Raw genomic sequence first — 23291 nt, 5'->3', positions numbered from 1 at the left:
TAACAAGTGCACTACCTGGGAGTCTGTGTACTGTAAAAGCAGATCTAGGAGATCTAAATGTTTAGAAAGTTATTTTTGAAAAATAGCTGAATTTATGTAAGTTAAACTTCAGGCAGTGTTTCTAGTGCCAAAGATGTTTTAATTATATTCTCAGTGTTCATCAGATAGACACGAATACTAGCAATCCTGAAGAATAATGTTCAGAGTGTATGCTGCATCATATATAGTATATACGACTATATGGCCAAAGATTTGTGGAAACTTATATTATACTATGCTATATATAATTCTATATTATATACCTACACATATAAAATGCTTTTTCTATATAGTTTGAAGTGTGACTGGGGATTCAGCATCAAACATGTTCAGTCAGGGCTCGAGTTCTTTAGTTCCAACTTTGGTAAACCATGCCTTCATGGATCAACACAGGCATTCTCATGCAGAAGCAGGTTGAAGCTTTTTGGTTTTAGTAAACCCTGCAGCATACATAGTTAAAAATTGTATGTTTTCAACTTTGTTGCAACACTTGAGAACAAAAAAGGGGTGAGTGATGTTCGTGTCCACAAATAGTTTTATTTACAGTCATCCCTTATATGTATTTGATATAAAGAGATCAATAACAGTTAACTAGAGTGAAGTATACTCTGTTCAGCCACACGTTGTTACTCAGTACAGACACTAGAGGGCACCATCATGCTGTCGGAAATTTATAAGTCAAGTTTATTTGTATTGCGCTTTTCACAACAGACATTGTCTCAAATCAGCTTTACAGAATTTAACAGTTAAGGTGAATGGTGTGTATTTATCCCTGATGAGCAGCCATGGCGACTGTGGCAAGGAAAAACTTTCTTAGATGTTATGAGGAAGAAACCTTGAGAGGAACCAGACTCAAAAGGGGAACCCATCCTCATTTGGGTGACATCAAGAGTGTAATTAAATAAAAGCACACTCTTCCAAAAAAAAATACTGTGAACCCCTGCGACAAAAACATGTTTGCTTGTTCACGTGTAACTGCATAAAAGAAATACAAACCAACACTTAACATTTTTGGATTTAATAAAGATTTTGTTTAGGTGAGTTTGTTAAAATACTCATATAGAAGTGTCTTAAAAGTAAACTTTACACAGATTTTTTTTTTTTGCCATTTATTTTCACGTGCATTTCTTACACACATGCACGATTTTCTTACACGGCCATGAGATTTTATAGAATTACAATCTTTTTTTTTATTTGTATTCACATGAATTCCAGTGAAAGTAGAAAAGCCTGGATCCTAATGGACGTTCATACGAGGCACTGCGTACAAAATTGCGGATTATTGTTTTCTGTTCATACAAACAGACCAGATCTAATTTGTATTACTTATTACTATTGATCATTGTTTATGTATTGTTACTTACTATTAATCATTATTACTTATTACGAGTTGAAATAATAGCTCCTGATACTGAAACAGTGACTCCATGTATTTCCTGTAAATGAAGCTCAGCCCATTCCAGGACCTTGGAGAGGGAAAGGGCGAGGGAGGGAGGGGAGAGAGAGAGGAAGAGGGAGAGACAGCACGCGCTCTTGAACGGGAGACTGTGCGCGTGAAGTCGGGACACCGGGACTCGCGAGCATGGAGATCCGCCCGGAGCGCTTTAAGGCTGTGGCAGGAAAAACCCTGGGAAAAATACACAGGTTAGTGATCATCTATCAACTCTCAACTCTGTCATGTTGGATTTGGACACTTTTTCCCCTTTTTTTTGTCAAGTGATCAAGTCAATGATCAGCTAATACTGATGTACACTAACACATTACATCACTACAGATTTCACTTTGGAAAGTGATCAATTGTACATCACCATCATCATCAATAGTCAAGGATGTGAGAATATTAACATGAACAGCAGCCGATAAACCGTCTGCTCTGTTAATCAGATTAAAACGATTTAAAATAAACTCTATCTATCTATCTATCTATCTATCTATCTATCTATCTATCTATCTATCTATCTATCTATCTATCTATCTATCTATCTATCTAATTGTGGGAGGGACTGCATCTTTATGAACTTATGTATTTTGTTGGAAATGTATTTTAATTATTTATATTACCTCTTTGGTAAAAATTAGGTTAATACTCTTCAGAATTCTAAAACAGTACAACAATACAACAGTATTTTTTAGTAAGTGTGTGTTTCATTGTGTTCATAATTAGTCAAGTCAAGAAGCTTTTATTGTCATTTCGACCATATATAGCTGACGCAGTACACAGTGAAATGAAACAACGTTCCTCCAGAACCCTGGTGCTACATTTAACAACATAAAACTACATAACAGAAAACACAGGGCCGAGGACTATTAAGTGTCCTCGCCAAATAAAGTGCATCGTGTGCAACCTGGTGCAAACAGTGCAAGACAGACAGTGTAAGACAACACAAGACAGTGTAGGACAAATACACAAAACACATCATAGTTAACAATTATAGTATGTTATAACAGTTTTATTAATGCATCTACACTCTCTAGCGGCACAAACACCTGCTTATTCATGCACGACACTGAGGCTACACTGGGAATAGATTGTGTAAGTGAACAGTTGTAAAAGTGAGATTTTGTCTCTGTCTTTGTCTGTTCACACTGTAGTCTTAAATTGTATTCTTGACTGACAGAAGTGGAACCCAATGTTGTCTTGTGCTGTTTGTATCCTAAATTTTGGACGTGTGTTCTCAGCTGCTTTTCTTCTCACCAGGATTGTAAAGAGAGATTATTGTAGCCTTCCCGGCATTATACACCAATCTGGACTTCTTCTCTGAAAACGTCTCAGTAGATGTTTTTTTTTTGTTTTTTTTGCACATTCAGTGTAGAGAATCGTGTGAAAATCCCAAAGATCAGTAGTTCTGAATTAACACCCTGCCTGGCACCAACCACCATACCCTGATCAAAGTTACTCGAAGCTCTTAAATTGTATCTGCATCTTTTTTAACAGATTAGTGTATCCTGTGCCTTTTAAAAAACAAATCAGAACAAATAAGCTGTAATTTTTATGCCAACCAAAGTAGAAATATAATTTCTACATTTTGGCAACAAAATACATGAAAAGCAGATTTACCCAAGGTTTTAGGGTCATGAAAATACCATATAATTTAATCTGTAGTTCACCTTGTGGCGACCAATAGTCATCCGCATCCTAAAAACCCATTTAACTCCAGTCTCCATCCATCCATCCATCCATGTATGTATGTGTGTAGGTGAATGTTGGGCAAGCTTGTGTTGTAATCAATGAAGGTTTCAGACAGAACTGTTGTTATGTAATCCTTTAAGATTGTACAGAAGGATAGGAATAAACCCACGCTTAAACTGTTGTCACCCAAGTGTCTGTCTCCTTCCACAAACTACTCAGCTATGTTCATGACTAAATGGCATTAGTGCTTATTACTAATCATTTTGGCAATTATTGATAAAGCACCTCTGAAGATTCTTTTCAAATGTGTCCTAGATGTTACCACATGACTTAGCGAGAGAAGTTACCAAACGTGATCACGTTCAAAACGAAACCCGAAAATGTTAAGAAAATATTTCGGCACCTTAAAATATTTGTTTGTACACTTTTTTAAAATAAAGGTTCTTAAATATTTATTTTTTAAGGTTCTCTGAAGAAACTTCAACTTCTATGGCACCTTTTACATTGCACAAATGTTCCTTTGTAGAATATTGTTCTTTATGGTAATTAGAAGAAAATAATTTTTCAAAAGCTTCCTTGAGAAACCGTAAATTGCTCTTTTATGGCATTGCTGTGAAAATCTCCATTTTGGTTCTTCCTGGAACCTTTATTTTTAAAAGTGACAAAGGAAAAGACTTAATGCGAAGCAGCACTGCATGGAATCGTTCTGGTGCTAGACACATGTAGACAATAAAACAACTTTGAATGTTTCACTGCTCTGCCGTTTTGGTGCACAAATCTACAATTTTGGTTCACGTACAATATCTACAAATTACATTTTGAACCATGACTACATGTATGTTTAAATGACTTTGTGTGGGCAGATTTAAAATCGAATTCTCTTAGCTACTTAATATATTGTGATTGAATCATTTAATTGATTTGTTCATATAGTGATATGCTCATTTTACATAGTTTACTTAATAATAATAATGTTATTTGACTGTCCTCAGATAATAATGTGCATAATGAGTATTCTAATATGGGGAGTGATAGATAGTGAGAGACCGTTTTGTAATGCAGTGTTGGAAATTGTTAATTGAATTATAAATTGTCTTGAATATAATGGTGTCCTATGTAGTAAATTCTGTATTCATGAGTCATGTCATTTGATATTATTATACATACATATCATTATATATTGTTTAGATGTACATTATATTATGTACGTTATATTATACAATTTATATATATTATAATAAATATATTATATTTATTGTTGCCCTGAGGTGAGATCTCTGATAGCAACTAGACATGTAAATCCCATCCAAATATAGCTCAGCATTAATACCAGCATTAAGTCCAGCTGTTGACCACGCAAATCCCTCGTCCTCGTCCTCACCATCCCATCACCGTCACTTCCTCTTACTGTAGCACACACGCTCCCCATACACATCACACGCACCGATTCTGTAATCCTGCAAGGCCTGGGATTAGACAATCCCGCTTTTCACTGAAGTGCACGTAACACACTTGTAAATCCTTTTACATTTCTAAATGTACAATAATTTCTAACTGTCTATAATAATTTTTTTGAGTTCAGCCCAGTTTACTGTGATAAAAATAACAGTTCACTGGAGTTTGTTTCAGACTGGTGCTTTTCACATTTATTATTTATTGTGCAGCCAAGAAAATCACGATGATCCTAAGCATCATCCATATCAGTCTTTTTTTGTCTCAGTTCCTTAGGGGGAAAATTTCACCATGCCATTTGACAAACACGAGCCTCATAGGCATCCATTGCAGTACGGATCGATGTCTGCTCTTCCATAAGTGCTAAAATATTCACTGAGCTTTATTCTACTGGCTACATTTATTTATTTATTTTTGACATTCAGTCAAGACAGGTTTTTTCACCACTATTTCTGTACTTTACACCAGAAGAGACAATGTGCATTGCAGGTACTATTTATAGACTGTAATTTATAGATTTAATGTCTTTTGCCATAGAAAGTACCTGATTACTTAATCAAAATTCATGGCTAGAATTTTGGCCAGAATTGGATGTAGAAATAACCAGTGTGTTTTCATAATAAATATTAATAAATGTATTGCTCTCTTGACCTGTTTGCTTTTTTTCTTTGTCACGTGGACACAAAATCTGACACCTTTGGCTTTCTGCATTATGTGCACAGTTTTTGTAATCTAATTTGAATGTAATTAAAGTTCAATTCAGTGTACAAAACCAAAAAATTTATTTTATAGAATAGAGTTGATAAAAAAAACTCCCAGAATCCCACCCTTAACCCTAACTATACTCCAGCTGAAAGGTTTTATACAAATGGTTTTAAAAGTACAAGCAGTAGAAAATATCTGTTTCCTTGTTGTTCTACAGTGAATCTGGAAAGTATTCACAGCGCTTCACTTTTTCAAACATTTTTTATGATACAGCCTTATGCCAAAATAGATTAAATTCATTATTTTCCTCAAAATTCTACGAACAATACCCCATAATGATAATGTGAAAGAGGTGTGTTTGAAATCTTTGCAAATTAATTCCAAATTAAAAACGAAAGAAATCACATGTATGTAAGTATTTACAACCTTTGCTCAATACTTTGTTGAAGCACCTTTGGCACCAATTACAGACTCCAGTCGAGTATGATGCTACAAGCTTGTCACCTATTGACACCTATTTATGGGCAGTTTATCCCCATTTATCTTTGCAGAAACTCCCAAACTCCATCAGGTTGGATGGGGAGATCTCTCCAGAGATGTTCAAGTCTGGGCTCTGGCTGGGACACTCAAGGACATTCATTGAGTTTTTCCATAGCCACTTCTTTGGCTGTGTTTAAAGTCATTGTCCTGCTGGAAGACAAACCGTCGCCCCAGACTGAGGTCCAGAGCAGGTTTTATCAGGGATGTTTCTCTACATTGCTGCATACATCTTTTGTTTGATTCTGACTGGTCTTCCAGTTCCTGCCGCTGAAAAACAAACCCCCAGCATGATGCTGCCACCACCATGCTTCACTGTAGACATGGTATTTGCCTTGTTACAAGCATTGCATGGTTTCCTCCAGACTTAACGCTTGGCATTCATGCCAAAGTTTTTCAATCTTTGTTTCTCATGGTCTGAGAGTCCTTCAGGTGCCTTTTGGCAAACTCCAGGTAAGCTGTTATGTGCCTTTAACTGGGGAGTGGTTTCCGTCTGGCCATTCTTCCACACAGGCCTGATTGGTAGAGTGCTGCAGAGATAGCTGTTCTCCTGAAAGGTTCTCCTTTCTCCACAGAGAAACGGTTGAGCCTTTTCAGTGTAACCTTCGGGTTCATGGTCACCTTCTCCCCTGATTCCTCAGTTTATCCAGGCACTTACCCTGGAACCTTCAATGCTGCAGAAATTCTTCTGTGCCCTTTCCCAGATCTGTGCCTCGATACAATCCTGTCTCGGAGGTCCACAGACAGTTCCTTGGACTTCATGACTTGGTTTGTTCTTGGCTCTGACATGCACTGTTAACTGTGGAACCTCATATAGACAGGTGCGTGCCTTTCCAAATTATGTCCAATCAACTAAATTTACTACAGGTGGACTCCAATCAAGTAGAACATCTCAAGGATTATCAGTGGAAAAAGGATGCACCTGAGCTACATTTTGAGTGTAATGGCAAAGACTTTGAATACTTATGTACATGTGATTTTGTAGCATCTTTCACATTGTCATTATGGGGTATTGTTTGTAGAATGAATGTAAAAATAAAGAAAAAAAAAAAAAAAAAATATATATATATATATATATATATATATATATATATATATATATATATATATATATATATATATATATATATATATATACATACACACACACATACACTGGTCAGGCATAATATTATGACATTATAACATTATGAGCGGTAAAGTGAATAACACTGATTATCTCTTCATCATATCTGTGGAATATATTAGGCAGCAAGTAAACAATTTGTCCTCAAAATTAATATTTTAAAAGCAGGAAAAATGGGTTAGGGTTTGACAAGGGCCAAATTGCAATGGCTAGACGTCTGGGTCAGAGCATCATCAAAACAGCAGCTCTTGCTGGTCTGCAGTGTTGAGTATATATCAAAAGTGGTCCAAGAATGGAACAATGGTGAACCGACGACAGGGTCATGGCTCTAAGATGTATGTCTGTAGCGAAGGCTCGTCTGTGTGGTCTGATCCAACAGATGAGCTATTAAAGCTCAACTTGTTGAAGAGGTTTATGCTGTTAATGCTTGATGGGTCTGAACTGTTTTGGCAGCAAAAGAGGGACCAACACAATATTAGGCAATATCAGGTAGTCGTAATGTACACCAAATCGGTGTATAGTATGAGGCTTTATAAATGGCTTTATTTCAAATATATAAGCTATTAATTAGCTTAAAAGTTACAGGGAATAAATAGAAAATGTAACAAAACAGATTTACAAAACTTACAAACTACAAAAAATCTTCTTTTAAACAAATGTTCTGACACTAAATAGTTTTAGCTTTAGTTTTAGTTTAAAAATGAGCAAGGCTTGCTTGACAATTTACCTATGTCAGGCACAAACTCCCTTCATGCTTTACCTGTATGAATAAAGCTTGGCCGGTGTAATTTTTTATGTTTCTGGTGAAGAGCTGGTACCATTCTTTGGCAATTAAGCCTGCTACTATCCAGAGACAATCTGTGGTGATTACGTCAGGATTTCCCGTGGCAGGTGACACTAAAAGGGTATGATGGGGGAAGGGGAGTGGAATACCTACCACTGGAGTTGCTCTTTGGGTATAAAGCAGTCTGTAAAAAAAAAAAGTGTATGTATGTTTAGAGTGTAGCATTGATGAATCAGTGTGTAAAGGAACACACATGCCTCTCTATGTTTACAGATTTGGACTTCTGATTACATACTGTGTACTACACACACACACACACACACACACACACACACACACACACACACACACACACAGAGTCTTGCTTTGCTTCACAATCTGACCCATGCTGAGCTACTGATTTTTATGGCTGTTTCAATGTGAATGGCACTACACTGTGAATAAATCTGACAAATGTCAACAAATGTAATCATATTTGTATAATTCTATACTCATCTGTAGCTTGAAATGAGTAGAAATTGGACTAATATTACTTATCAATGTATCATGCCATCCCCCGGCAGACAGGGATGAAAGGCAGCTAAGACAATGTATTCAAGAGGCATTGTGGTGTAGCAGGTAGCATAGCCACCTCACCACTTCAGCTTCCTGTTCCATCCTGAGCTCAAATTATTGTCCGTGTGAAGTTTCTGTGTGTGTCCTTTCTGCCTCAGTGTGAATTTCCTCCGAGTTCTTGTGTGTTTTCTGAACTCTGAGAACATCTAGGTGGATTGGCTATTCTAAATTGTTTTTTTGAGTGTGTGTATGTTGCCTACTTTGTGGCCTGACTTCTTTAAATAGGCTCCTGACCCTGACAGGAATAAAGTGGCTACTGAAGATGAATAAATTGTTATATTCTTAATGTAATGTATATGTGAGACCCAGAAAGTGTGTGTATTGGTATAGCTCAGGGAAGAAAGTGCTGTGTGTGTGTGTGTGTGTGTGTGTGTGTGTGTGTGTGTGTGTGTGTGTGTATCTTTTTTTAGGATGAAGCTGTATTATGAACAGCAGAATAGTCAGCAGCTGATTAATCATTTAAAGGCTCCCCTGCTCCTACTGTTACAGCCTCCCAGTTCCTCAGTCCTGCACTCTCTCTCAGACTGAGCAACCGTAAACCCTTCACACCTCCTCCATCCCTCGTCTCTCCATCACACACAAACACAAAGCGTCTCTCTTCAATTTTCACATTTCATTTATCTTCTAATAATAATAATAATAATAATAATAATAATAATAATAATAATAATAGTAGGCAAGTATACAAAGTATGTATATAGGGTGTAGTAAGTATTATTATTATTTTATTATTATTATTATTATTATTATTATAGTTAAACTTTTGTTTTACACTCATATATACATGTATACCTACCTCCATAGCAGCTCACAGCAAAATACATATATTGTGAATAAACTGCATTATTAATATACTTTTACTTTCTTCCATTTTTTTTTTCATTGTTACAGTTGGTTTTGCAATTTCTACTGTATGTCATTTAACCAGATTTGTGTACACATGATAAATTCTTATTTGGAGATTTTGAGTGCGGGGCATCTATCTTATCTGATGATTATGAAGGTCATGTTTTACGTGTGTGTGTGTGTGTGTGTGTCATTATGGGTCTGTGTGCGTGTGTGTGTGTGTGTGTGTGTGTGTGTGTGTGTGTGTCATTATGGGTCTGTGTGTGTGTGTGTGTGTATGTGTGTGTGTGTGTGTGTGTGTGTGTGTGTGTGTGTGTGTGTGTGTGTGTGTCAGGATGGGAGAGATTCTCCCTTGGTGGCACAGTCCCACTGAGACACAATCTGTTCACTGGAGGCAGGGGTGTGGGTTTAAAATACATTAAGTTCTAAGCACAGAGAGAGAACAAGCAAATAAGTGCGAGAGAATGTGTGTGTGTGTGTGTGTGTGTGTGTGAGAGAGAGAGAGAGAGAGAGAGAGAGAGATACTGGGAGGGGCTTTGTGGATTTGCCCTGATTTGGGCTGTAACCTTTTGAATATTGTCAGAAATGACCACAATGTTTCAATCACAGGCAAAAGGAGGGTAATCTGTAAACTGCAAATTTTTTTAAATGCATTGAAAGATTGAAAGATGGAAGGATGGATTGTTCTGAGAAATACGTTGGGATTATGGAATTTCTCTACTCAGGCCTCATCCTCTTACTGAGATTAAAAGAAAGCAGAAGGAAAACTAAATACTGTGTGTGTGTGTGTGTGTGTGTGTGTGTGTGTGTGTGTGTGTGTGTGTGTGTGTGCGTGTGTGTGTGTTTGTGTAACTGTTGCTAATATGTAGTAGTATGTTAGAATTAGTAGCAATATTTATGTTGTGGCTGCAGGCTAGAATGCCGACATTGGAAATATCTGTGTGTGTGTGTGTGTGTGTGTGTGTGTGTGTGTGTGTGTGTGTGTGTGTGTGTGTGTGAGATACTCCTCGCTAATGCATTTTACCATTTGAAGTCTCGAAGAAGTGCTTTGTTATCGACACGCTGCCAGATCCAGACGCCGATGCTCATAAATAAATAAATCATACCCATTTTAAATGCATTATTAGTTCCTTTAAGTGCTTATAATGTATAAATAACTGATGACTTCAGAATGTCTACACGCGCTTTATTTTAACTCATCACCTACACTATAGATGCATGCAGGGCTAATCTTGGGTTAATAAATGACACATTCTGGATCACTGATCCTAAGCCTGATGTCCTTAATACAAAGCGTTTATTGCAACTACACAAAAGCCAAAGAGAGGAAATAAAGCTAGCGGGTGAAACACGTTTTAAATAATATTCCTTATTATTTTTCCAGAGAATTTTACTAAAACTCTATAAAAGGAAAAATTAACATTTTCAATATAAATATACATTTGCATTTAAAAACCCAGTCATGCGCATCCACAAGTTTAAATTCCCAATCTTTCCAACACAACACACGCATGTGTTATGTTGTTAGTTATTGGTGCTAATTGCAGCTGGAGGCCATTCCTATAGCAGAAGAGCTGTCTTTTTCGTTAGATTTTGTTTTAATTACATTCTCATCTATGATTCATTAACACAATCATGACACTATAAAATAATAGAATGACTTCTATTTTTTTTAAAGAAAAAAAAAAGAAAGAAAAAAGGATAAAGATAAGGATCTCGGCCGTACTTCCACTCATTACCGGAAGTAAGGAATTTCAATAATCCTAATCCGAGGGTGGAGTTTGGGATTATCTAATGCCCTGGTGGGGGGAAGTGGTCTGAAGTGATGTGTGAGAAAGGTCTCAAACCTAATATCCCTCACTAAAAAAAAAAAACATATTGTGTGTAAACACAAATATGTGCAATTTTGCACTATTAGAGAATCTTTTTATGGTTCTACATCATGACTGTAATATGTAATGACGTTGTGCCATGTAATTCAGGCATACCTACACAAATGTCTTATATATGCTAAAATTACTTGTGCTTTGCATTGGCGAGTTTGTGTGTGTGTGTGTGTGTGTGTGTGTGTGTGTGTGTGTGTGTGTGTGTTTGTGCAGTAGGGCAGGTTACAGTACCCAGATGGTCTCTCTTCAGGCCTCTGCTTAACGTCCATGTTCTATCCACTGAGACGCCCCTTTTATGTTCTCCTCCTCTCTCACCTGCAGCTGTGTTAACGCCTGTCTAAAAGTGGTGTGAGGGTTTAAATTAGACACTACTAACACACACGTGACAAAATATCCAAACACATTATAACAAATATATTAATCAACATTGTTTACTTCTGACGCTGCAGTCCGAAAGTAAACCTAAGTTTATGAATTATTACGTTTTACACAAAAATAGCAAAATATGTATTTTCTCCAGGCATAGTGTACAAGGCTAAATACAAAATATATTTATATTCATTTTTCACATGAACATTTTTGCAGGAAATGTAATTCAGAAAGTGTCCTTTGAGAGAGTGTGGAAATTAGGTATAGAAAGACTCATGTTTTATAGTCTTCAAATCGGGCAACTGGCATGAGTTAGGGCAATTTTAGATACAAATAACCCTGCAACTAGCTTCAAAATATTTACAGAGGTCTTGTTTATTTCAACTAAACACATTAATTAACATTTAGTATAAACCCAGTCATTTGAATTTAATGACGACAATAGGGAATCCAAAACAAATCCATGGTAATGGCAGACTATAAGTTAGTGTTAGTTTTCTTTAGGATGGCTTTCTGTGGAAGCTGATGCAATGGAAGATTTGCATATAGTTGTCATTTTGTTGTTTTCAGTACTGTGAGCATTGCATTTAATGGAGTACAAACTAAAACAAACATTGAACAATCTGTCACAGCTGTGAAGTGCAAAATGTTTGGTAATGGATATTAAATCACTTTTTTTTCTGAAAGTGCACATAGGTGAGTTTCCCAGGTACGAGTACAGGAGCAAAAGGTGCTTCCTTTAGAAGACCACTAGTGTAGCTTTAGATACTATAGATACATCTGTTTCCCTGAAAGTCTTGATTTTGTACCTTTAAACATGCATTGCCTCAAAATAAATATCAGTTTACTGGAAGACAACTTTTTAAAAGACTTTTCAACTTTGCAGAGATGTTAGTTTCAATGACAAAAACTTTGTCAGGATATTTTGATTCAGCAGGAACTTCCATATACTTTCTCATTCTACCTCCAGGATCCTCGAGAAGCGTCAAGAGAATGGCGAGACTATCGAGCTGTCAGCAGAGGGAAGGCCAGAGATGGTGGAGGAGAAAGAGCTGCCCGTTGTGGATTGCACGTGCTTCGGGTTGCCACGCCGCTACATCATAGCCATTCTTTCTGGTCTCGGTTTTTGCATCTCCTTTGGCATCCGCTGCAATCTCGGTGTGGCCATAGTCAGCATGGTCAACGACCACACCGTTTTTTACGGGAAAAAACCTGTTATAATGGTGAGTGTCCTTTCAGGGATTTGATTCTAAACCAGCATTAAGGTTTATACCCATGTCTTTGACAATAGCTTCTGGTTCCACCGAATATTTATAAAGCTAAAGGGTGAAATCAGCAACACTTGTTGTGGACAGACGTCGTGTGGGCAGACTTTGCAAAAATTCTGTTTCATCAGTATTCTGGAGATGTTTTCTGTTCATCAAAGCTTGTAACACATTTTGTACTTTGTGTAGCTGTGCTGCTGAATCAGGCCCAACTGTGAAATGTGTGTATCATTTGCTTACAAAGCTTTGGTAATACTTAAATAATTATATATATGCCTGTTTAAATATGTGCAAGTTACACATGTAACATTGTAACATTGTACATTGCATACTAGCAAACTAACCTACTTATATATTTCCAAAATTACACTTATGCATGCTTAAATGATGACATATTGCATATATACATACTTGTATACTAGGATTCAAATTCCTACATGATACCCTACTTGTACAACAGTACGCACTTGCATACTAGGCGAATATCATACATTCATACTTACATACTTGTATAACATACCAATAGCCACTGACATATATGAGTGCTTGCATACTGGCATATTTACATATTTGGATGCTTAATTATTTGCATGTTAGTAAAAGTACATGCTTGTGTAATAGTAAACTAGATTGCATTTACAATTTCAATCATGCACACTTGAACACCGCATAGTTTTTCATACTATAATTATTACTTTTATTAGTTTATTATTACAAATTAGTTACTTGTATACTTGCATTTCAACATACGAATATAATTTTTTTAGCGTAATTAATTTTTTTCCCTCTTGCTAACATATATAATTGAATTATACTCATCATACTTTCATACTTAATACTAGCATACGTGGCTTCCTTCATACTTATATGCCAAAAGAGATCTATTAAGTTACTTACATACATAAATTAATTAATACTTCACATTTGCATACTTGCATAATACCATACTTACATTTATAAAGATAGTTACAAAATTTCTTTAAAATCCTAATCCTTACTTATTTGGATATTAAAAAAATTACTTTAATAGGTGCATATTAGCATACTATCATGCTAGCATAATAGCACATTAGCATCTGGACATTCATACTTACTTATTCACATTCTTCATACATACTTATTTACTTGTATTATAATACTTTCTCAACATTTATGGCATTTGGAAGACACCTCAATCAAGAGTGACTTATCTCATCCATACATGGATCATTCTTTGTTTAGAAGGCAGCTTGGTGTGGCTCGCATTTAAACTCATGACCTCAAGTCCAATTTAGTAGAAAACGTCTATACTTTTCATACTTACCTGTTAGAATTCTAGCAATCATATATTCTCACACACTAGCATACTTATATAATACTTTTGTTAACCAGCAGGCATATAGCGCTAAGAGGTGTAGTGTTGCGTTTTGTTTGTATACATGGCTGCTTCAGTTTTTGAGAAAATGTTTCCAGTCCTGTTGTGAATAGTGAGTGGGAGCCTAGCCGTGGACAGCACATGGCACCACTGAGACTCAAGCCGAACCACAGAGCACACTTCTGTTTTCTGTAGTGTTGCACACTCAGGACTGGCAGCATCTCAGGCACTAGTTAAAACTGATCAACTACATGTATTTCTGCTGTTTCTTTTTAAAGAAGCTGAGTCAATAAATAAGGTTCGGGACACAAGCTTTTCCAGTTAGGATATTTTTAAATACATCAGCTGAAGTCCAATCTTTACTGAGGTAAATCAAGAAGACAAAGTACCAGTGTTCTTTCCTTCCCCTTTCTAGCTTTTATGTTATGGGTGACAATGGAGAAGTTGTCCTGGACCACATACACATAAAAACTTAGAACATTTATTGAATTGTGTGTATAAAAAAAGCTATCATAGCAAAACGAGTTTTAAATTAGCTGGTAGCACAGTGCTTAAATCACTGGACCCTGGATTAGAAGGTCACAAGTTCAAATCCCAGCACCACCAAGCTGCTACTTCTGGGCGCTTGAGCCCCTTAAACCTCAACTGCTCAGTTGTAAGTCAATCTGGATAAATGTAAATATAGAAACAAGTATAAACTCCAAGAATTCTGCTTGCAAAGGAATTTTGTCTAAACGTTTCACTAGAAACACTTTATTCTATAGATATATTGTACTATGTACACTTTGTACTAAGGTTTTAACCACTTCTATCACTCTGTACTAGGGATGAAATAATGTATCATGAAATAATTAATCACAATACAAAAATCTGACAATGTGACTTGTGTGATTTATCTAATGAGAATTAGCATTCTATAAATTATACATTATGCACTTTTAAACATCAGAGAAACTGCACATCCAATAGAATTACCTATATAATTATGGCATTATTATGTATTTGAGTTGTGAAGCACTCTTGGGTAGCTTTCTAATGATCTCATCCACACACCACTGCAATCTATGGTGGCCGAGAAAGCGAAAGAGTAAAAGGTTGTGGAAAAACTGATATTTTAGCCTGTGTTGGAGCTCAAATTTTTTCTGCTGCCCATTATGTTTGAATTTTTCCCAAGTCAGTGATCTTACATTTTCTACATTTATTTTAAAGATGAAACTATAGTACATTTTGCTTACAATATAATTATTATTTATTTATTTTACAAATTGAAATTGTGAAGCTGGTATTGTGATTTGAATGAATGAATGGACATCCTGACTGTACTTTGTATGGTTGCAGGGATTTCTTACATGTTCCTTTTTTATATTGTGGCTTTTTGCCTTGCCTCTGACCTTGAAACAAAATTTGTAACAACATTGTGGTATATAACAGCTTACAGTGCAGTTATATAATACAGCACCTCACTTTATTATTGGATTTCAAAGTAATATTACACCGCATAAGCTGTGAAGGTCACATGACTTCTGTAAGTGAATTAACATTCATCAATTTGGCTTGTCTGTGTCTCTCTCTCTCTCTCTCTCTCTCTCTCTCTCTCTCTCTCTCTCTCTGTTTTATCTGTCTGTCTGTCTGTCTCTGTTTTTGTCTGTCTCTCTCTCTCTCTCTCTCTCTCTCTCTCTCTCTCTCTCTCTCTCTCTCTCTCTCTCTCTCTCTCTAGGCTGCTCAATTCACATGGGATCCAGAGACAGTGGGGATGATCCATGGTTCATTTTTCTGGGGTTATATCGTTACTCAGATCCCTGGAGGATTCATTTGCCAGAAATTTGCTGCCAACAGGTGATTTTCCCCCAGTGATACTCAGAAACAGCTGATGTACATTCCATTTTTAAGCATTGCAGAGTGTGCATGTGTTTTGAAGAACACATCTTTCTTATTTCTGCAGAGTGTTCGGCTTTGCGATCGTGGCCACGTCCACTCTGAACATGCTGATTCCGTCTGCAGCGAGGATCCACTATGGATGTGTCATCATGGTCAGGATATGCCAGGGTCTTGTGGAGGTACGCCATCTGGGTTTGTCTCTTTGTACCTTAGTAAAGTCCAGATCAGAAATCTGGAAACAATTCCATTCCAAAGCGACAAACACAAATTACAGATTTTAATATGAACATTGTTTTCTCCCTTAAAATACTTCAATACAATCAATTTTTTTACCCTCATTTCTTGTGAACATTAGATTACTAGCTACTGGCTATATTACTATTGTAGGTAGAATGTATTACTGTATTTTCTTGCACACTTAGCATGTAGCTGGTAAAGAGTAATGATCATCTGATATCGATGTTGATGGGTTCTCTTTAAGTGTGTTTCCTTGCAAGGTTTTTCCTCATGCTATCTCAGAGAGTTTTTACTTTGCTACTGTTGCCTCTGGCTTGCTAATTAACATCCAGGAGTTTATTTTTAAATGAACAAGAAACATTGTCTTACACTATACAGGTGCATTATACAGTAGGCATAAATCTGAATCTTTATTGGGATATAACAAAAACTGTGAACCTTTTTACATTTGAGCTTGAATCGGATCTTCCTTTTGTACATCCCACAGGGAGTGTCATATCCTGCCTGCCATGGGATCTGGGCCAAATGGGCTCCGCCTCTTGAGAGAAGCCGATTGGCCACAACAGCATTTTGTGGTGAGCACATAGATGATCATTTTCAGTCATATAATCAAACTCTTTTTATTTGCCTTGATTTTAGACCTTACCTCTTTTTTTACATAATTGTTATTAGCTCAAACATTGATTTGTGCTTAAAGACAACCTATAATTGAGTCATAATAGGTCTAATGGTGTGTGACCTGTGATTTATATTGCATATAGGCTTTTATATTGATGACAATAAAAAGCTTTATTCTGTATCTGAATCAGGGTCGTATGCAGGTGCTGTGGTGGCAATGCCCCTGGCCGGTGTGTTAGTACAGTATACTGGATGGTCATCCGTATTTTATGTATATGGTAAGTAAAAATCACAACTTTGCTCTCCCATTGAGTATAAGAACACATATCCTGAGCAATTAGCATATCCTTGGCAAGCTGCTGTACTTAACTGAGCTTTATTTAGATATCCAGTACATTTACATTTGCAGCATTTAGCAGATGCCCTTGTCCAGAGCGACATACAAAAAGTGCTTAATATAACAACAGGAACAAACATTATATTATTACTCCTGTATATGTGTAAAGCTGCTATGAGAAAATGTCCATTGTAAAAAGTGCTATACAAACAAGTATGGATAGAATAGAATAGAATAGAATAGAATAGAATAGAATAGAATAGAAAGATTTCTAGGAATGAATCTATATTAATCACATTAATCATATTTTCTGCTCTAATCTGTGTCTTTTGTCCTATTTCTCTTTTAGGTAGCGTCGGGATACTGTGGTATCTCTTCTGGATCTTGGTGTCATATGAGAGTCCAGCTGCTCACCCTACCATCACCCCCGAGGAGAGGAAATACATTGAGGAATCGATTGGAGAGACAGCAGGGCTGGTCAACCCTCTTCAGGTTTTTTTATACATACACTCATGGATGGCATGGGTTTATTGGTGTATTCATGCATCTACATTTGGTGTCCATGGTGGTCCACACTGGTTTGATTTCTCATTCATTTTTAAAAAAAAGTTGTCACAAGTAAAGAATTTTGTGTCTACAAAACATCTAGAAAATAGAAACCTAACTTATGGGAAGTGGTAGCTCAATGGTTAAGATGTTGGAAATCTGATTTGAAGGGTCATGAGTTTAAATCTCTGCTAAATACATAAAATGGCAGCACCAACATTTTAGCCACTGCATGAACTCATCTCCCTTTCAACGTTCCTCTTTTTTTTTTTTGACTGCACTTTCTTGCTTATACCCTGCAGTATGTGTGTCTAGCAAATAGCTTGCCCTTTTGTGCTCTCTGCAGAAATTCAAAACCCCTTGGCGTCATTTTTTCACCTCTATGCCGGTGTATGCGATCATTGTGGCCAACTTCTGCCGAAGCTGGACGTTTTACCTGCTTCTAATCAGCCAGCCTGCGTACTTCGAGGAGGTTTTTGGGTTTGAGATCAGCAAGGTGAAGCACAAACTTGCCTCCACCCACATACATGGTACAAAATAGCAAAATACAAACAAAATACCAAACGTGTAGGCAGTGTTAAGCGTGCATTTGTACATAACCGCCTCCGCAACATGTGTGCACTTTTTCTCAGATTGTAGCTGATACGGAGAAAGTCTGAGTCATAGGCATGTTTGGGTTCAAATCGCAGTTCTCCTTGAGGAGATGTTTAGACATCTAACACATAGGCATATCACACAGATATATATATAAGTAATGTAAAAATAATGTATGATCGTGCTTCTGTCCTTTTCAGGTGGGGTTGGTATCTGCGCTTCCTCACCTAGTGATGACCATCGTAGTGCCGTTGGGGGGGCAGCTGGCTGACTACCTGAGATCACACAATATAATGAGCACCACAAATGTCCGCAAGCTCATGAACTGCGGAGGTGTGTGAGTGAGAGAGAGAGTGTGTATGAGAATGCCTGTGTGTGTTCGTGCATGTTTGAATTTCTAATCTGGTTTAGCAGATGGGATTAAAATCACTGAGGCATACGTTCATACAGCAGTAAATAGGTTCACTGTGGACATAACCTATAAAATAGTTTTTATATTTTTCCCTAAATATTTCGATGTATTAGGTTTTAGAATTATAGGTTGAAGACTGATCAAACATATGAGAGTTTTAGTCATTCACTAATTTGCAGCTGTAAATACCTTATTCACAATAGATTAATACCAAACTGTTTAACACATCTGATACACTTTGACTTTTTGCCTGATATTTCTCAGTCCAAGGTTAAGGCTCTGGGTTCACTGTTGGGCCCTTAAAAAAGGCTCTTAACCCTAATCCTGGCTGACCCCAACTTCCGAAAAAACTGCAAACTTGTAACAAGATATTCACTTTTTTTTTTTTTTTGACAAATAAGGCTGCTTCTTCTTCTAAATACAATTGTTATTTTATCCTATAGGTGCATTGGCTGTGAAATGCGTCATAATAGATATAGGAACTAACAACACAAGCAAAAAACAAGAAACCTTTAAAAAATATATTTGTTTTTCATTTCATACCATTTAGTTTATTTCAAATGCAAAATAAACACAATATAAGCCCTGAGATACTATGGATAAATGGAGATCATCATGCGTTTAATTGGCAATGACTAATTAACCTTATTATACCATGTACAGTGTTAAAGTCTCATTTCTGAGAAGGTGTTGATTCATTTTCTTTGAGAGCATTTTTGGCTGCAATGCAAATCACAGGTTTATATTAATACACTCGTTCTAATATATTATTGTTTCTATAGTAACAAGACATCCTGTGGGACAGAAAATGCTCCATGCAGCCAGATTAAAAAAAAAATTTACCATTGTGGATGTGTGAAAGGTTCTATGTGGAGATATTTCATTAATTTATTTGTCTTGAGGAAGGAGGTTCCAATGCTATTGCTTTATTTGCTCAGTTAGAGGTAAAACTGGGACTGTACAGTCTTATGCTTTGCTGGAAAACCCTGTCATGTTTTCTTCTTTACATTAGCCTATTGTTATGCGATATTGTTGTGGTCTTTCATGTTGATATGGTGCGTTTTGCAGGATTTGGAATGGAGGCAACGCTACTGTTGGTGGTGGGATTCTCTCACACTAAAGCAGTGGCCATATTATTTCTCGTCCTGGCGGTTGGCTTCAGTGGGTTTGCTATCTCAGGTTAGAAAGCATTATTTAACTATTTAAGCAGACACGTCCTGCGTATACAATACAGCCAAGTCTTACAGCATAATCTCTCTCTCTCTCTCTCTCTCTCTCTCTCTCTCTCTCTCTCTCTCTCTCTCGCTCTTTCTCTCTTCTTCTCACTCTTTCTCTGTCAGGCTTTAATGTGAATCATTTAGACATAGCACCACGTTATGCCAGCATCCTAATGGGCATCTCTAATGGAGTGGGCACCTTATCGGGCATGGTGTGCCCCATTATAGTGGGAGCCATGACCAAACATAAGGTACAATCTAATAATACACACACACAAACACACATCTCTATTCATTCTCTGTTGCCTGGTCTTGTAAAGCATTATAAAATACTATCAGATTCTAGTAATATACAGTATATAATTTTTAAGTATGGGTGTGTGGATGCTCATAGATTCTATAGACAAAAGAGTTGGCTGTCATAGCTGCCATTATTTTCACATAGTTATGATCAAGCATGCACATTGTAACACCAGTCTTACAGTATGGCTTTGTTTTTTTTGTTTTTTTACAGACACGTGAAGAGTGGCAGTACGTCTTTCTCATTGCATCATTAGTGCATTATGGGGGTGTGGTCTTCTATGGTATATCTAATTTTTGTAATTATTTTAATACAGAATTTGCCTTTTAATAGCAACAAGTATAAACTGAGAGAATGATTCACTTAAATAATTAATTAAAAAAGTATATCATTCACTTCATTAAAAGAAAGAAAGAAAGAAAGAAAGAAAGAAAGAAAGAAAGAAAGAAAGAAAGAAAGAAAGAGATACTGATTGATGCGGTATAAAAGTGTCCTTCCTGTCATCTGGAGATGAAACATTAAATATCAACCCTGCAACAGCCACCTATAGCAAATGAATATAAATTGGCAAAAATGTGTCATGAGATATTTTTTTTTCTTTTCCTGTTCATCACAGTGACATTGGCCAATCATGGGTTTCTATGATCTTGTATCTTTGGAAGAGGGCAGGCAGCATGTTCCTATCTGAGCACCTTATACAGCCCTGTGATGCTGCAGGAGCAGTCATTTAAATAGTTAATGGTTTCTTTTGTCTCAGAGGAGAACAGAGTCCATTCCCAGTGGGTGGTAGGATAGGGGAAGGTTAAAATTAAGAAAAAATGGGAAAAAAACAAAACACAAAAATCATCTTAGGCAGCACTGTTCAAACAAGGGATTTTGTTTTCTATGACTTATATAAAAAAGTAGCAAATAAAAAAAAGTAAATGTCGATTATTCAAAAATGGAGTGAATGCAGCAAAACATTGAGAATAGAGAATGAGTTGTACTGCAATCTGAAAATTCATATAATATTTAGAAATTGTAAAAAAAAAAAAAAGAAAAGAAAAGGAAATGTGAAAAAATGTTCCAGAGGCACCTAAAGAACAGATAGGCCTAAAAAATGACTCAATATTCGACTGACAGGAAAGATAACCACCTTTAAATTAAAGTCATTATCCGCTAATAGAAGGATACATTGGGCTTTTTAAATTATACAATCACCAGATATTTTGAACAAATGTAGCTTAATAATTAAATGTAATTGTTTATTTGAGTTCTATTTTAAACTGATTTTATGTCTATCTCAGGCATATTTGCTTCAGGCGAGAAGCAGCCATGGGCGGATGCCGAGAACACCAGCGAGGAGAAATGTGGCATCCTGGATGAAGATGAGCTGGCCAATGAGACTGAAGAGCTTTACAGAACGGGTGGACAGTATGGTGCCATTAACCAGCCAAACACTGCTGGGCCAAACGGGAGTGGAGGTGGGGGCGGAGCTGGATGGGTCTCTGACTGGGACAAAACAGAAGAATATGTACAACCAGTTGGGAGAAATAGTTATCTTTATGGAGGAGAGGTTGAGAGGGAACTCACATAGTGTGAGCGGGGCACATTTTTTCAGTCCTGGAGATTTTCCCTGCTCATAGACAAATTGTAATGTTTAATGGACCCTTTAAAATCAATGCCACTGGACAAAGCTTTTGTTTAGATGGAGAGAGACATCAAAATGTGTGTCTCTTCTGTCTAGACTCTTAGTCCATAATCCTTAGTTCTACATAAAATATTTACTAGGCCCTCCAAAGGAACAAATCAAAGAAAGATTTTGGTATCTCCCCAGCTCCCATGAACTCAGGTTCATATTCTTGTAGATGGTTGTGTGAGTAAAACCAGGAGAATGGATAAAGCATGCAAATGATTTACTTGACTTGATTATATATATATATATATATATATATATATATATATATATATATATATATATATATATATATATATATACAGTAATCCCCTGTTTATCACGGTGGTTACGTTCAAAAAACGCGATAAACAGATGCCACCCCAAAAATGCTTTTAAAAAAAATTATTATTACTATTGTTTAAGCCGTAAATCAGCCTCCCATTTTTCCTCCACACTTTAGAAACATTTGCAAGAATATAACAAGATGAATTTTGTGTAAATTCGTAGAAATCCAGTACACTGTATCACATTTATAGTGAGTACATGTAGTTCTGTAGTAGCGTAGCCTATGCATTGTTTCGCTGCTTGTTTATCGTTGAAGTGTCCTATGATGTCAAAAAAGAGGCTGAGTAAAAGATACACGTCACCGCATTCTTTACTTTCTGTACTGTACTGTATTAACATTTTACTTCATTTTATAATTAATTAGTTATGTGGCAAATGCAATTCCGGGGGCACGAGAATTCAAACCACGGTAAAGTAGGGATTACTATATATATATATATATATATATATATATATATATATATATATATATATATATAGATATAGATATATATATATATATATATATATATATATATATATATATATATATATATATATATATATATATATATATATATATATATATATATATATATATATATATATATATATATATATATATATATATATATATATATAGTAGCAAAGACCAGCTTGATGCAAATGTTTGTATGCAAATATAGAGGTGCATTGTGTAGAGAGATAGAGAGTAAAAATTCCCATTGACCATCAGATACACAAGGAAACTACTTAGTAATTAAACAGTAATTTGCATAGAGGCACGGAAGAGAATTGTTTATAAAGCAAGTAGCATGGGTATTCAGTTAACACGGACCAACAAAGTGCAGAGTTAAAATTGTATAGTACAGATTTATTTTTTAGGTTGTAGCAGTATTGCTTTAGATCAGTTCATATACAAACAGTACTTGGTTATATCTATAACACTGGCCATACTGATTGCCATTTTGAGAAGGTAATCACTGAGATTAGGGTTATCTAATGCTTGTTGCATTACCCTCTATTGTCTCCTGGCTAGCTTGTTGTTAGTGCTACTGCCTT

At 36.2% G+C, this 23291-nt stretch overlaps 1 protein-coding gene across 1 annotated transcript; it reads left to right on the top strand.

The window, feature by feature from the left end:
- The first annotated feature begins 1527 nt into the window (after positions 1-1527).
- On the top strand, positions 1528-22178 carry slc17a7a (solute carrier family 17 member 7a). Its single transcript, XM_046866011.1, has 13 exons — positions 1528-1683; positions 12460-12712; positions 15826-15944; positions 16051-16165; positions 16711-16798; positions 17033-17119; positions 17528-17670; positions 18071-18220; positions 18519-18651; positions 19799-19909; positions 20071-20198; positions 20462-20531; positions 21535-22178. The coding sequence occupies exons 1-13, from the start codon at positions 1622-1624 to the stop codon at positions 21822-21824; spliced, it is 1749 nt and encodes a 582-aa protein (XP_046721967.1). The 5' UTR covers positions 1528-1621; the 3' UTR covers positions 21825-22178.
- The last annotated feature ends 1113 nt before the right edge of the window (positions 22179-23291 follow it).

The sequence above is a fragment of the Silurus meridionalis genome, chromosome 14 (genome assembly GCF_014805685.1).
Source record: "Silurus meridionalis isolate SWU-2019-XX chromosome 14, ASM1480568v1, whole genome shotgun sequence".
Classification (NCBI taxonomy): Eukaryota; Metazoa; Chordata; class Actinopteri; order Siluriformes; family Siluridae; genus Silurus; species Silurus meridionalis.
Note: the sequence above shows the minus strand (reverse complement) of the source record. Positions and strands in the feature narration are given on the sequence as shown.